Raw genomic sequence first — 13,509 nt, 5'->3', positions numbered from 1 at the left:
CGTGACGCTCGGCATTCATACCAAAGAGCTCAATCTTGGTTTCATCAGATCAGAGAATCTTGTTTCTCTGGTCAGAGTCCTTTTAGGTGCCTTTTGGCAAACTCCAAGCAGGCCGTTATGTGCCTTTTACTGAGGAGTGGCTTCCATCTGGTCACTCTACTATAAAGGCCTGATTGGTAGAGGGCTGCAGAGATGGTTGTCCTTCTGGAAGGTTCTCCCATCTCCACAGAGGAACTCTGTCAGAGTGACCATCGGGTTCTTGGTCACCTCTCTGACCAAGGCCCTTCTCCTCCAATTGCTCAGTTTGGCTGGGCGGCCAGCTCTAGGAAGATTTTGGTGGTTCCAGACTTCTTCCATTTAAGAATGATAGAGGCCACTGTGTTCTTAGGGACCTTCAATGCTGCAGAAATGTGTTTGGTACCCTTCCCCAGATCTGTGCCTCGACACAGTCCTGTCTGTAGAGCTCCGAGACAATTCCTTTGACCTCATGGCTTGGTTTTTGCTCTGACATGCACTGTCAACTGTGGGATCTTAATTTACCACAGTGGACTCCAATCAAGTTGTAGAAATCTCATGGATAATCAAAAAGGATGCACCTGATATCAATTTCAAGTCTCATAGCAAAGGGTCTGAATACTTATGTAAATAAGGTATTTCAGTTTATTTTAAAAAAATTGCAAACATTTCTAAAAACCTGTTTTCACTTTGTCATTGTGGTGTATTGTGTGTAGATTGATGAGGAAAAACATTCATTGAATACATTTTAGAATAAGGCTGTAACGTAACAAAATGTGGAAAAAGTCAAGGTTTCTGAATACTTTCCACAACAAATGTACTAAAGAAACACAACTTTTTCAACTTTGGTTGAAATTAGAGGGACACAATTATTTCAAATCAGATTGTATAAGAGAAAATAAATAAAGTACATCAAAGCTTATTTACATCTCTTTATCTAACGCCTTCTTCTTCGTCTATGGTCAACAATTCTGCCCCGCCTTGGCCGTTGGACGGTTCCATTAATGACTGCGGGTGGATCTGGACGGGTGGTACCATCAAGAATATCTGGGGGTGGTGGTACAGAGGCAACTGCTAAAGTTGGTTGATTAGTTGGACTCTGGGGGTGTTGCTGCTGCGGTTGCTGTGGTAGCAGTTGTATCTGTTGTTGTTGCTGCTGCACCAGTTGGGGTTGCTGTAGTAACAGTTGTTGCTGTTGTATCTGTTGTTGTTGCTGCTGCACCAGTTGGGGTTGCTGTAGTAACAGTTGTTGCGGTTGTATCTGTTGTTGTTGCGGCTGCTGAATTGGTTGTTGAGGCTGTGGTTGCTGCTGCTGTAACTGTTGTGGTTGCTGCATTATTGACTGTTGTGGCTGTTGTTTTTGGGAATGATGTGGCTGCTGCTGTGGTAGTGGTTGTTGCTGCTGCTGCTGTGCCTCTAGGACTCCCAGCAGCCTTTGCAGGAGAACATTGTTTTGCTGTAGGCTGGTTGCCAGTGTCTCTTGAGAGGCCACTAATGTTCTCATGTCACGTCTGAATCCCTCCCCAAACTCCCGAAGACTCTGCTCCACCCGATCCCCCAGCTGCAGAGCTGCCTCCCCCACGCCGCGGAGCTCATCCTCCAGCCATAAGCCGCGAGGAGGGGCCTCCAATGGTCCCTGCTGGGCCCCTAGTGAGGGCTGGGGACTAGGCTGAGGGGTCCCATTGAGGAAAGGGGCACTGTAGAGGGGGGAGGGAGGCAGCCAGCGTTCCGAGTTAGGGGGAGGTCCTATCCCCAGTCCCAGTCCTAAACCCAGCTTTTCCTCCATACTGCTCTCTGCCCCCTCGCATTCCGCCTCTCCCACCTCCCCTTCCCGCTCGCCACTATCCTCATCCTTCTCAAAGCCATCCCTCTCCAACCCTTCACCTCCACCCACTGCAGTAAACAAAAGGATATAGTAGAAAGCAGTGGTTAAAAAGTGCAGTTTTTATATGCATTATCTGAATGTTCCTACAAGGCTTGAATCTAAGGCTTTACCTCATTGTTAGTGTTCAGATTTACCTGGTTCTGTATCAGTGAAGCACGTGAAACTGGCCTTCCCTCTGGTGCTTTGCTTCTGTCTGGCCTGGTGAAGCCTGGGGCTTGCCTGAGCTGACCGTCCCAGCATGGAAGACCCTCTGTTGGATGGCAGGTAACAAGTGCGGTGCCTAGCGTCTGCCAGCCTGCCTCCATTGCGTCTCTTCAGGTCGTCCCAGCGCTTCTTGACCTCGCGGAGGGTACGAGGGACTCTGGACACAGCGTTGACCCGCTCCAGGATCCCTGCCCAGATCCTCTCTCTCTCCCTGCGCCGGAGCCTCCCAGCAGGACCAAAAAGCTCTCCCTCACACCGCGTCACCTCAGAAACCAGCACCTCCAGCTCTGCACCGCTAAAACGACTCTTCCTCTTTCCTGCACCCCCCGCTGCCAACACAGAGGACATAACTCTGTCTACAGAAAGACAGAGTTGATCTATAGGTGTTTACTATGTGTCATATGAGGTGAAACATAAAAATGTAATAGTCAAAACATATTTATCATAACAGTACAGAGCACCACTGCAAGCATCAATATTGAACAGTAGACATGCGTTTAATAGCTAAAAGCTGGTTAAAGCTTACGCTGTTCCATGGATAGGAGGTCATCTGAGGACATGCCAGGGGTCATGATGTTAGGATGCACCACCACCACATTGAAGGGGAGTCCACCAGGCAGCCCACTGCTTTGGTCACAACTGCCTTCCGAGTCCTCATCCTCCCTGGGAAAGCCGTCCTCTGAGACGCCCCCTCCGAAGGGTCCCTCCGGAGACTCCACTTTGATGTGCATGGGAGGTGAGTGCTCGTACAGCAGCCCCCCCTCCTCGTAGTACTCAGTCATGAGTCAGGCCTGGTCTACAGACGGACCAACTGACAGTTCCATTCACACTGCGACAGATGGCCGGCCGTACCACAGCATTGTTGGGGACGTGAGCAATATCTACCTGACAACTAACTAATCTTTCAGTGGGGGCAGCATAAGGCATATGTTCACAGGATACAACTAAGTGGCACATAAAAAAATAGGGGCGCTAGGAGAGCATCTTGTGCAGGGACGTACTGAGATCAACATTCACTATAATGTGCGTTCGTTTGCATAAGATATTATTCATTCATACCAGGTAGCCTACAGCTAAAGTCCTGGAGCAGACGTTCATCAACTGTAAAATATGGCCAAGAGAGACATGCACTCTCTCTGAAAACTAGAATTTAAATGATTTTATATTAGTGCAAAAACAACTATTACAGTACCCATCAACAGAGATATGCAAAAGTGTAGATACTTGAGTAAATAGAGGATCGAGGGAATTCTACAAAAGAGAAAAATATAATACATGTTACCAAATAGTTTCACAAATTACAAATATCAAATAATTTACAACATAAGTTTCAACTTGATGATTTCTAGCCACTTTATAATTGCGTTTGTCGCAGCGATGCGCATTTTTTTCTGCACCACATCCGCAATGGTTGCGCATTCCGCATATATTACGGGTGATGCTGATATATCAATGCAGGGCAATGCGCTTCAAGTTAGCTAGCTTTAATCTTAAATGTCAATACACTTAGTGGGATAAAATCTTATTTTACTCACCTAACGTTTATAAGACACATTTGATGCAGTTGTCCTAAACGTAACCCTCCCATCAAGCTTGAAATTGTACACAAACCGTAGAGCGTCGCTGAATATTGACGTCACAATTCCACTGTCACATGTTCCCAGCGCTAGATAAAGGGAATGGGAATATGTGAGGCATTTGCTATAAGGCAAGAACAAGATGTATGTCAGGAGAAGTGCAGTATTATCATAAGGAGACGTATACTTTGAATGCGGAGGAGGAATGGAGGGCAGAGGAGGTCTAAGAGAGAGAGCGGGAGGAAGAGGGTGAGTTTGAGTCGGTTAAAAATGGCGGAAAAGGGGAGATGGTTTGTTAAAACCTGTTGAGGACAACGTTCCGCTAGCGGAACCCCTAGTCAACAGCCAATGGGATAGCAGGGCGCGAAATACAAAACATCAAAAATCTAATAATTCAAAATTTCTCAAACATACGACTATTTTACACCATTTTAAAGATACTTCTCCTTAATGCAACCACATTGTCTGATTTCAAAAAGGCTTTACAGCGAAAGCAAAACATTAGATTATGTTAGGACACCACCTAAACAAGAAAAGCCACACAGCCATTTTCCTAGCAAGGAGAGGCGTCACAAAAAACAGAAATACAGCTAAAATGAAGCACTAACCTTTGACGATCTTCATCATATGACACTCATAGGACATCATGTTACACAATACATGTATGTTTTGTTCGATCAAGTTCATATTTATATCCAAAAACAGCATTTTACATTGGTGCGTGAAGTTCAGAAAATGTTTGCCTCCCCAAACTTCCGGTGAATGTGCACATTAATTTACAGAAACACTCATCATAAACGTTGACAAAATATATAACAATTATTTAAAGAATTATAGATACACTACTTCTTAATGCAACCGCTGTGTCAGATTTCAAAATAACTTTACAGAGAAAGCACATTGTTCAATATTCTGAGTACGGAGCTCAGCCATCAATGCAAGCTATACAGCTACCCGCCAAGTCATGGCATCAACAAAACTCGAAATTTGTTAAATCTTTCCTTACCTTTGCTGATCTTCGGTGGAATGCACTTGCAGGACTCCTACTTCCACAAGAAATTTTCATTTGTTCGATAAAGTTCATCATTTATGTCCAAATACCTCCGTTTTGTTGGCGCGTCCAGAACACTATTCCAAAGGCACGATGCGGGAGCGCAAATCAATAGACGAAAAGCTCAAATGTTCCATTACCGTTTGTAGAAACATGTCAAACGATTTTTACAATCAATCCTTAAGGTGTTTAACATAAATAATCGATAATATTCCAACCGGACAATAGCGTATTCATTACAGAAGAAAAAATAAATAAAATGCTAGCCATGTGTGAAAGCGCATGAAGTAACTACATGACCTCAGACAGTCCACTGCTTGAACCGGCTGTTATTCCCTCAAAATTCACCACAGAAGCCTCAAACAACTTTCTAAAGACTGTTGACATCTAGTGGAAGCCTTAGGAAGTGCAAAATGACCCCACAGACTCTGTAGTTTCAATAGGCAATGGTTTGAAAGACTACAAGTCTCAGATTTCCCACTTCCTGGTTGGATTTTTCTCAGGTGCCGAGGGTCAGATTAAAGATGAGTCTGTGATTGTTGGAGTGACGTGTTTGTTAAAAGTGGACCCTTGCCTTTTGGGTGATCCATTTGTGGTTTCAGGGTGGGTGAAAACAGAGTTTGGTGCTGTGGAATTAGTGAGGGTAACCAGAGGTGGTCTGTGATAATTGTTTGTGTTTCTGCTGGTCAGAGGGAGAAGGCTCTCCACATTAAGCGAATGGAGGCAAGAAATGTGAATTGTTTTGCTCTCAAGGAAGGGGCGCCATTGAAAGGAGTGATTACTGGGGTAGCAGTAACTGTAGAAGTTGACCAACTGAAGGGGAAGATTCCCAGTGTTTGTGATGGTCGTCGTTTGGTGCGACGCAGACAGGGTGGCGGGAGTGGTGAAACAGAAGTCATTGTCTGTTCTTTTGAGTTTTGATGCTGTCTTTGCCCGACAAAGTGATGTAAGGATACATTGTCCTGTACGAGCTTTTGTGCCGAATACATTACTTTATTACAGGTGTCAAGCTCATGTGGCAGCAGTGTGTATGAGGAAGGTTCCTAGGTGTGCAGAAGGGCATGTGACAAAGGAATGTGTAGTATTGTGGAAAGTAGTGGTATGTGTTTATTGTAGGGGTGCCCATAAGGCTGGGGATTAGAAATGTCCCGTGCGAGAGAGGCAGGTTGAGGTTTCCAGGGTCAGAGTAGTGCAGAAGTTGTCATATGCTGAGGCAGTGAAGTAGAGGAAGATGGATCAAGGGGAGGGATCCTGAGAGGAGTGGTGTGAGTAGTAGATCTGTACCAGTACAGAGGGAAAGGCCAACAAGTGATGATTCAGTAAGATTGGATTTGTAGCATTTATAGCAATGGTTATCAACTGTACTGCAGGGATGGAATGTAAGTCACAGAAAATTGAGGTTTGTGGTGGCAGCTGCAGAGAGGTATTTGGGTGTGTGAAACTTGACAGAGTTACAGGGTGTGTTAAGTGGTGGTGTCCCATCCTTTCAGGTTGTTGGCCTGAGGTAGGACTAAATAGATTTAAATAGTGGAGTATGGTGGTGTTATTTGAGTGTAGTGTTAGATGGTAGGGTATTTATTTATTCAAGCAAAGTATAAGGGAGTTGTACTCCAGTCTAGTAAGTGGCGGTAATGCAAAATTTTTTTGGATGCCACCCGCCGTTAAACCTCATCGAAGAGGCATTTGCCATTTGAAGTTCACCAATTTAAGTCAGCAGACAAACTAACGCAAACCTTTATTCATTATCTGTCTTTGCTGAATAGCTACACATTTAGGTTAATTGTATGCATATTGTCAAAATATTCTACTTCATTTAAAAAAAATTCTGCACTTTATTCAACCAGGTAGGCTAGTTGAGAACAAGTTCTCATTTACAACTGCAACCTGGCCAAGATAAAGCAAAGCAGTGTGACAGAAACAACAGTTACACATGGGATAAACAAACGTACAGGCAATAACACAATAGAAAAGTCTATATACAGTGTGTGCAAATGTAGTAAGATTAGGAAAGTAAGGCAATAAATAGGCCATAGTGGCAGCTGAAAGACTACATTTGTGTAAGTTTCATTAATTAACCTATGAAGAGATGAACAAAAGTATGTTCTACTCATGTCTATTGTAGTTGCTAGTTCACAAGTCATCATATTTCCACTGACAGAAGTTCATTCTCATGTCATCATGTTTCCAGGAAACGGCTTACCAGCTAACAGTGCATTTTTAGCATGGAGAGGAAACATATAGGACAGTGCACAATCAGCATTAAACAGATTTAGCTGTTGTCTGCAACTCTTGCTTTACAAGTTACACATAATAAGCACTAGCCAGATACCTGTTTCATACCTTCCTAAAAGCACATATTGCACTTTAAAATAATTAATAAGTCAAAGACAGCGTTTATTTTCTCATACCAGTTATCATGGGTTTCTGTCTTAAAGAATATGTCTCTTCCAGTCTAAATCAATTAGTTGGAAGACATGGTGCTGCTGATCCAGGAGTTGTAGACACCAGGCTTGTTCCTCTGGGCACAGCTGTAACCCCAGGATACAGCACCCCGCAGCTGCCCACCACGGGGCCACCGGAGTCTCCCTGACAGAATGAAGATTGGGCAAGAGAAAGGTGGTTAGAGGTGCATCTTTCAATATTGGTTGAAGCTGGTTAATCGCAACAGATGAGAGCTTTTAACAAATCAAATGAAAAGGACAACAGTAGAAAGGTGTAGTATGAATTCAACTCTGCTTACCTGGCAAGAGTCCTTGCCTCCCTCCATGAATCCAGCGCAGAACATGTTGGAGGTGATCTGTCCAGGGTAGGTGCTGCTGCTGCTCAGGATGGGGAGATCCAGGCAGAACAGTGGGTTGGGGTAGAAGGCTAGTATATCAAACATTCTCCCTTTGGTTCTGAGTGGTCAGTGATATAATTTGTCATTAGTTTGATAAAAAACAAATACCAAAAGTATTTATGGGCATATTGTTGATGCTACTCACAGCCTCTGCTGGGTAGGTTGCCCCAGCCAGCGGGTGCCAGAGCTGGCACAACTGCAGGGCATGACCACGGTGCACATGTAGCTGTTCAGGGAGGCAGGCTTGCTCAGCTTGACACCGTTGTCCAGGTTGCGGCTGTTGTAGTTGGGGTGGATGATGACCTTCACTGAGTTGAACTGCTCAGTGCCCTCGTTGACGGCAATGTTGTGTGGTCACCTAGACACACCTGAATGTGGCTGTGGAGGGTTAATCAGATGTACAAATACAGTTATGTCAAACATACTGTAGAGAGCTTTGTTAAATGTTTTTGAAGATAGTTTCATCAGTCACGACTTGTAGCAGTGAGCAGCAGACACCACCCATGTGCTGGAGATCAGGGAGCCACCACAGAAGTGGTACCCAGACTGCAGAGACACCTGGTAGGATGCAGAGTTCTTTCTGCACTCATACCCTCTGACAATCTTGTCATCCTTATCCTCAAATGGGGGCAGCGACTGAACTACAGACAGAAAGAATCAGTGTGAAATTGCATGGAAATACAACTCATGCAAACAGAACGGTTCAGCAAATACTTCTGTGAACAGTAGGCCTATATCTGACGCTCAGGCATTACCCTACCTGGGAAAGAATTATGTCCACCTGAAGTGACAAGCATCTGCATGTTTGTTATTCTTATTTTCATACACACAACTTAGGTGACAGCTTAGATAGATATATATATATATATATATTCTAACACTTTCAACAATTGCATGGTGGGTGGTTCTGTTGTCGTTTCCTTTCTGAAACATGTAAAAATGTCTTCCTGTTCCCTAAAATGTCTTCCTGTTCTTAACCCCAGCACAGTGAGTAGAGACACATTAGAATACAGTGTATGTTATAGTTGAATTGGAATGACAGAAGAAAATAACATGTCTGAGTTTATCATTGACAACACAAAATGCTTTAAAGGGGAGGAATGAGACTGTGGTGATTCTGATGAGTGGACTACGGTCATATTTGTCAGTGTAGAGACCATGAAAGGACATGATTCTGGTACCAAGACACAAGACACCACACCAAAGAGTAGACCTGGAGAAAGTAACTACGGCTCTGAGGGCTCGATGGGGAGACACTCCAGAGATGCTGCAGCGTTTCTGGGTTTGCTGTGTCTTCTCCTACTGGCTGGGACCATGGTCCTGTTTGTCTACTATAATGGAGTCACTGTCAGTTTGGAGGAGAGGTTGTTAGTTTATAGAACCAGCAACAACAACCTGACTGAACAGAGAGACGAGCTACAGGTCCAAAACAAAAACCTGGATAAAGAAAAGGCCGATCTAAAGAGAAGGTACAATATGCTGAATCAAACCTGCCTTGAAGCCTGGAAGGAGTTTGGTTCCAGTTTGTACTACATCTCTGACGGGACTGAATCCTGGGATGAGAGCAGACAGAACTGTCTAAAGAGAGGAGCAGACCTGGTGATCATAAACAACAGAGCGGAACAGCAATTCATCTGTACATTTCGAATGTTTTTCTGGATTGGTCTGACTGACAGAGAGACAAAGGGGACTTGGAAATGGGTGGATGGGACACTAATGACTGCAGGGTTCTGGTCTCCTGGTGAGCCAAATGGTGCCACTATCGACTCTACTGAGGACTGTGCTGAGGTTAACGGCATCAATGACCCAGAGAAAAACTGGAATGATCTCCGGTGTAGTGAACAGCGGCACTGGATTTGTGAGAAATTGGCTGATCAGTAGCTCAACTTGGTACATGCTTCAGATAAACACACGCAAACACACCTACATGTCGCACACCACCTGTAAGACTGGAACAATTCCCCATGACATCATCATCTCAATGAGCAAACAGTACCAACTGTTCTTGTCCAGACTAAACAGCTATTCTATTTGTGTTCACACTGTACCAAACATATTAACCTTGTTACGTTTATTTTTGTCATATCTGCCATGTTTTTCCTGTAATATACCAAGAAAAATTCCTAACGTATAAAAGAGCATTACATTATTCTATTTCATTTAAATACATTCTAGTGACAATCTAAAAATAATTTCCTGTCCCTGAATATTGAAAAAGAAAGCCTTTCATTCATTTATATGCAATCAAATACATTCTGAAAATGTACAAATTATGAGTGACATTCTGCTGTATTTGTAACACCATCTATGATACTGTACAGCATCTATAGGTATTTCTGAGGTCAATACAACAATTAGATATCATGATCATATGATGAATGTTGTTATACTGTTTGTTTTATAGCTCTTTTTATATCTAAGAAACAGGCTCAGTAACTAACAGCCTATATTGATAAATTACGCTGAGGAACCCTTAGACACACTCTCCTTTCTGACCAATACTCGAAACCAGTTGCAAAATGCCAGGCTTACTTCAAATGCTAGGTCATGAAACTCCCCCTTGTGGCCTCATAGTGAATCTATTTTGGAGAAACTATGACACAAAACCAAGCACTGTATGAAGACATTTCTATATTCCTTCAATGAGGAGTCAAAAAATGTGGGCAAATGTCTATTCATTTTAACATGATAGGAATTTACATCGGGATGATGGCTAATGCCGTTAAGCACACGTCCTCAGTTGAGGAGCCTCGTTAGCCATATGTCCGTTCACACGCAAGTTACTGTTTGACAGGTACCAATGGAAATGTATACATGTATGCCCTTGAGACTGACCAATGGAGAGAACAGGGTGGGTTTATAAGGGGGCTCTGACAGTGGCTCAGTACCGAGGCAAAAACAGACAACCATGAAGGTCATTATTCTTCTCGCTCTGTTCGCTGTGGCATGTGAGTACCGGTTAATTCAACAGGAAATAATGTGGGCCAAAAGATTGGAGACTGCATGAAAATACAACTCTCGATTAAGCTATAACTATACACTGCTTAAATAGTTTGGTATATTTGACCTTTTTCTTTACAACGATTTCTCCTTTACATCCCACTCAGTTGCTGCCCCCATTGACGATGAGGATGACAAGATTGTTGGAGGGTATGAGTGCAGAAAGAACTCTGCATCCTACCAGGCATCACTGCAGTCTGGCTACCACTTCTGTGGTGGCTCCCTGATCTCCAGCACATGGGTGGTGTCTGCTGCTCACTGCTACAAGTCGTAAGTGACTGGTGAAACTTTCTTCAAAAACATTTACCAAAGCCATCTACAGTATGTTCGACATGAAATTGTATTTATCTGAGTACATCCGATTAACCCTCCCCTCTCTCCCCAGCCGCATTCAGGTGCGTCTGGGTGAGCACAACATTGCCGTCAACGAGGGCACTGAGCAGTTCATCGACTCAGTGAAGGTCATCATGCACCCCAGTTACAACAGCCGCAACCTGGACAACGACATCATGCTGATCAAGCTGAGCAAGCCCGCCTCCCTGAACAGCTATGTGAGCACTGTGGCTCTGCCCTCCAGCTGTGCCAGCTCTGGCACCCGCTGTCTGGTCTCTGGCTGGGGCAACCTATCCGGCAGCAGCAGTGAGTAGCATTAACAATATGCCCACAAAGACTTTTGGAATTCATTGTTTCTCAAACTGATGATAAATTATATCACTGACCACTCAGAACCAAAGAGAGAATGACAGAGACTAATCCTCTTCTGCCTGTCTCTAGGCAACTACCCCGACACTCTGAGGTGCCTGGATCTCCCCATCCTGAGCAGCAGCAGCTGCAACAGCGCCTACCCTGGACAGATCACCTCCAACATGTTCTGTGCTGGCTTCATGGAGGGAGGCAAGGACTCTTGCCAGGTAAGCAGAGTTGAAGCACTTCCACTGATCCATTAACAGAATTAATGAAAATACGATTCTAGAATTTCCAAAAACCATCCTTCAACCTAGATTGACTGATACCCTGAAACAAATCTGCTCACCTTTAATTTCTGTCTCCCCATCTCTCTATTAGGGAGACTCCGGTGGCCCCGTGGTGTGCAATGGTCAGCTGCAGGGGGTTGTTTCCTGGGGTTACGGCTGTGCCCAGAGGAACAAGCCTGGTGTCTACACCAAGGTCTGCAACTACAAATCCTGGATCAGCAGCACCATGTCCTCCAACTAATTGATCTAGACTGGAGGAGACATCTTCTCTAAGACAGAAACCCATGATAACAACTGTCATGAGAAAATAAATTCTATTTTACTTTTAAACACTGTCTTCGGTTATTTTTTCACTAACTGGTTGGATTCTGCATGTTCTACAGGAACATACACTATATATACACAAAAGTATGTAGACGCCCCTTCAAATTAGTGGATTCTGCTATTTCAGCCACGCCCGTTGTATAAAATCGAGCACACAGCCAAGCAATCTCCATAGACAAACATTGGCAGTAGAATGGCCTTGCTGAAGAGCACAGTGACTTAAGGTGGCACTGTCATAGGATGCCACCTTTCCAACAAGGCAGTTTGTCAAATTTCTAGGAGCAACAACCGCTCAGCCACAAAGTGGTAGGCCACACAAGCTCGGGACAGGCGAGTGCTGAAGTGTGTAGCGTGTAACTGTTGTCTGTCCTCGGTTGCAACTAGGGCTGTGGGGTTCATGATTATCAAGCAAATATCTGTCGGTCTCACAGTAATTGACCATTAATGAACATAAATACATTGAGCATCTCCTGGCTTCCACACTTGACCTACAAGCCACTGATGCAGACCTTTGGAACATACACATTTTAAAAAGTCAAAATCCATTTAATATAGCTTACACCATCATAATAAATCCATTATTTATTTTAGACAGGTATAAAGAAACATGATATGAAGAAAATGTAGTCTATTTCAGAAGAACAGAATAGAATGTTTATGTTAGGCCCTGATCTGGCTCTGCCATATGGCTGTGGGCTACACTAGTTCATTTAGCAGACAAGATTTGCTTAGAATTCCGTAGCATTATTTTATAGTATGAAGAATACAATTGGACATAGCTGAATAAAATAGGAAATATATTTTCTCCAAACAATGAGGGAGTGCGCTATTCTGTGTTGAGCGGTTAACAAAGAAACAGGTACTCCTATATGCTTAATTTTAGTTGTGATACAAATGTTGGGCTATATATTTAGATTTTAACACATTCTAAGGCTGCGTGATGCAACTCTAATGATGATTTGAAAAAAGTTGCATGAAAGGCATGAGCTCTGCTTTGTTTTTTTGCGTAGGCTATACACACTTCATCAGTCTCTGATTCACAATTTGAAGAGCCTTGAATTTCCCGGCTGCATCCCCTTTGTATGGCCGTAATGCCCCCTAAAACAATCCATGCCTTTTGCGGCCAGTGACTGTTGTTCCCTTGGGCTGAATACAATAATTATAATTCCCTTCCCTGGCTGCGTGCCGAAGCTCCTCTCACTCACATGGCTCGCAGTCACGTGATTGGGTCTTTGTCACAGGCTACAAGTGAAGACAGACACAATTGCACGCATCCTTATCCAATTCCGAGGGGTATATTGAAGATATTGGAAGAACTGTCCACATTTACTTTTCGTCAGCCAACAAGATGAGTAGGCCTAATGAACTACTATCTGCCATAGTACAAAAGTTGACCTATTCTAATCTGTGCGAGAAAAAAATATTCCAAACATAGTCTGGGACAGTTGTGGGATGCGATAGATCCCAAATTAATACAACCACTAGCATAAAAAAACTGTTTCAAGCAATGAGCCTGACGAAACAGATTAGAACGTTTAGCTTAAAAAGGTTGATAAATTGTTAGGCTATTTCTTCACATTATAAGCCCAGCAATGAGCAAACGGCAAAAGGCAATAAGCACAAATGTTCCCTTAGCAGGA

General features: G+C 43.6%; 2 protein-coding genes and 2 pseudogenes across 4 annotated transcripts; 2 read left to right on the top strand and 2 right to left on the bottom strand.

Moving 5' to 3' along the window:
- Window positions 1-807: 807 nt before the first annotated feature.
- Window positions 808-3,872, bottom strand: LOC115164354 (histone-lysine N-methyltransferase 2D). Of its 3 annotated transcripts, none has more exons than XM_029716766.1 (4): window positions 3,640-3,872; window positions 2,631-3,355; window positions 2,035-2,433; window positions 808-1,908 (listed from the first exon to the last, which is right to left on the bottom strand). In XM_029716766.1, the coding sequence occupies exons 2-4, from the start codon at window positions 2,884-2,886 to the stop codon at window positions 953-955; spliced, it is 1,611 nt and encodes a 536-aa protein (XP_029572626.1). In that variant the 5' UTR covers window positions 2,887-3,355; window positions 3,640-3,872; the 3' UTR covers window positions 808-952. The 3 variants fall into 3 exon arrangements, with proteins under 3 accessions (XP_029572626.1, XP_029572617.1, XP_029572634.1); XM_029716757.1 differs by having other exon boundaries at window positions 2,035-2,460; window positions 3,640-3,871; XM_029716774.1 differs by lacking the exon at window positions 3,640-3,872 and having other exon boundaries at window positions 2,035-2,456; window positions 2,631-2,717.
- Window positions 3,873-6,718: 2,846 nt separating this feature from the next.
- On the bottom strand, window positions 6,719-8,401 carry LOC115164577 (trypsin-3-like; annotated as a pseudogene).
- A 63-nt stretch (window positions 8,402-8,464) lies between these two features.
- LOC115164502 (C-type lectin domain family 4 member E-like) lies at window positions 8,465-9,935 on the top strand (annotated as a pseudogene).
- Window positions 9,936-10,421: 486 nt separating this feature from the next.
- Window positions 10,422-11,875, top strand: prss1 (serine protease 1). Its single transcript, XM_029717096.1, has 5 exons — window positions 10,422-10,519; window positions 10,679-10,841; window positions 10,957-11,210; window positions 11,346-11,482; window positions 11,637-11,875. Exons 1-5 carry the CDS (start codon window positions 10,480-10,482, stop codon window positions 11,784-11,786), a joined length of 744 nt encoding a protein of 247 aa, XP_029572956.1. The 5' UTR covers window positions 10,422-10,479; the 3' UTR covers window positions 11,787-11,875.
- The last annotated feature ends 1,634 nt before the right edge of the window (window positions 11,876-13,509 follow it).

The sequence above is a fragment of the Salmo trutta genome, chromosome 3 (assembly GCF_901001165.1).
Source record: "Salmo trutta chromosome 3, fSalTru1.1, whole genome shotgun sequence".
Lineage (NCBI taxonomy): Eukaryota > Metazoa > Chordata > Actinopteri > Salmoniformes > Salmonidae > Salmo > Salmo trutta.
The sequence above is the reverse complement of the archived record's forward strand: the minus strand, read 5'-3'. Positions and strand labels throughout refer to the sequence as shown.

Excerpts from the sequence above, each read along its gene's own strand:
- LOC115164354 (XM_029716757.1), bottom strand. The coding sequence starts at position 2,886 with ATGACTGAGTACTACGAGGAGGGGGGGCTGCTGTACGAGCACTCACCT. Across the intron at positions 2,461-2,630 it reads CCTCCTATCCATGGAACAGC|ACAGAGTTATGTCCTCTGTG; the intron begins GTAAGCTTTAAC and ends GTCTTTCTGTAG. Across the intron at positions 1,909-2,034 it reads CTTCACTGATACAGAACCAG|TGGGTGGAGGTGAAGGGTTG; the intron begins GTAAATCTGAAC and ends TGTTTACTGCAG.
- prss1 (XM_029717096.1), top strand. The coding sequence starts at position 10,480 with ATGAAGGTCATTATTCTTCTCGCTCTGTTCGCTGTGGCAT. Across the intron at positions 10,842-10,956 it reads GCTGCTCACTGCTACAAGTC|CCGCATTCAGGTGCGTCTGG; the intron begins GTAAGTGACTGG and ends CTCTCTCCCCAG. Across the intron at positions 11,211-11,345 it reads CAACCTATCCGGCAGCAGCA|GCAACTACCCCGACACTCTG; the intron begins GTGAGTAGCATT and ends GCCTGTCTCTAG.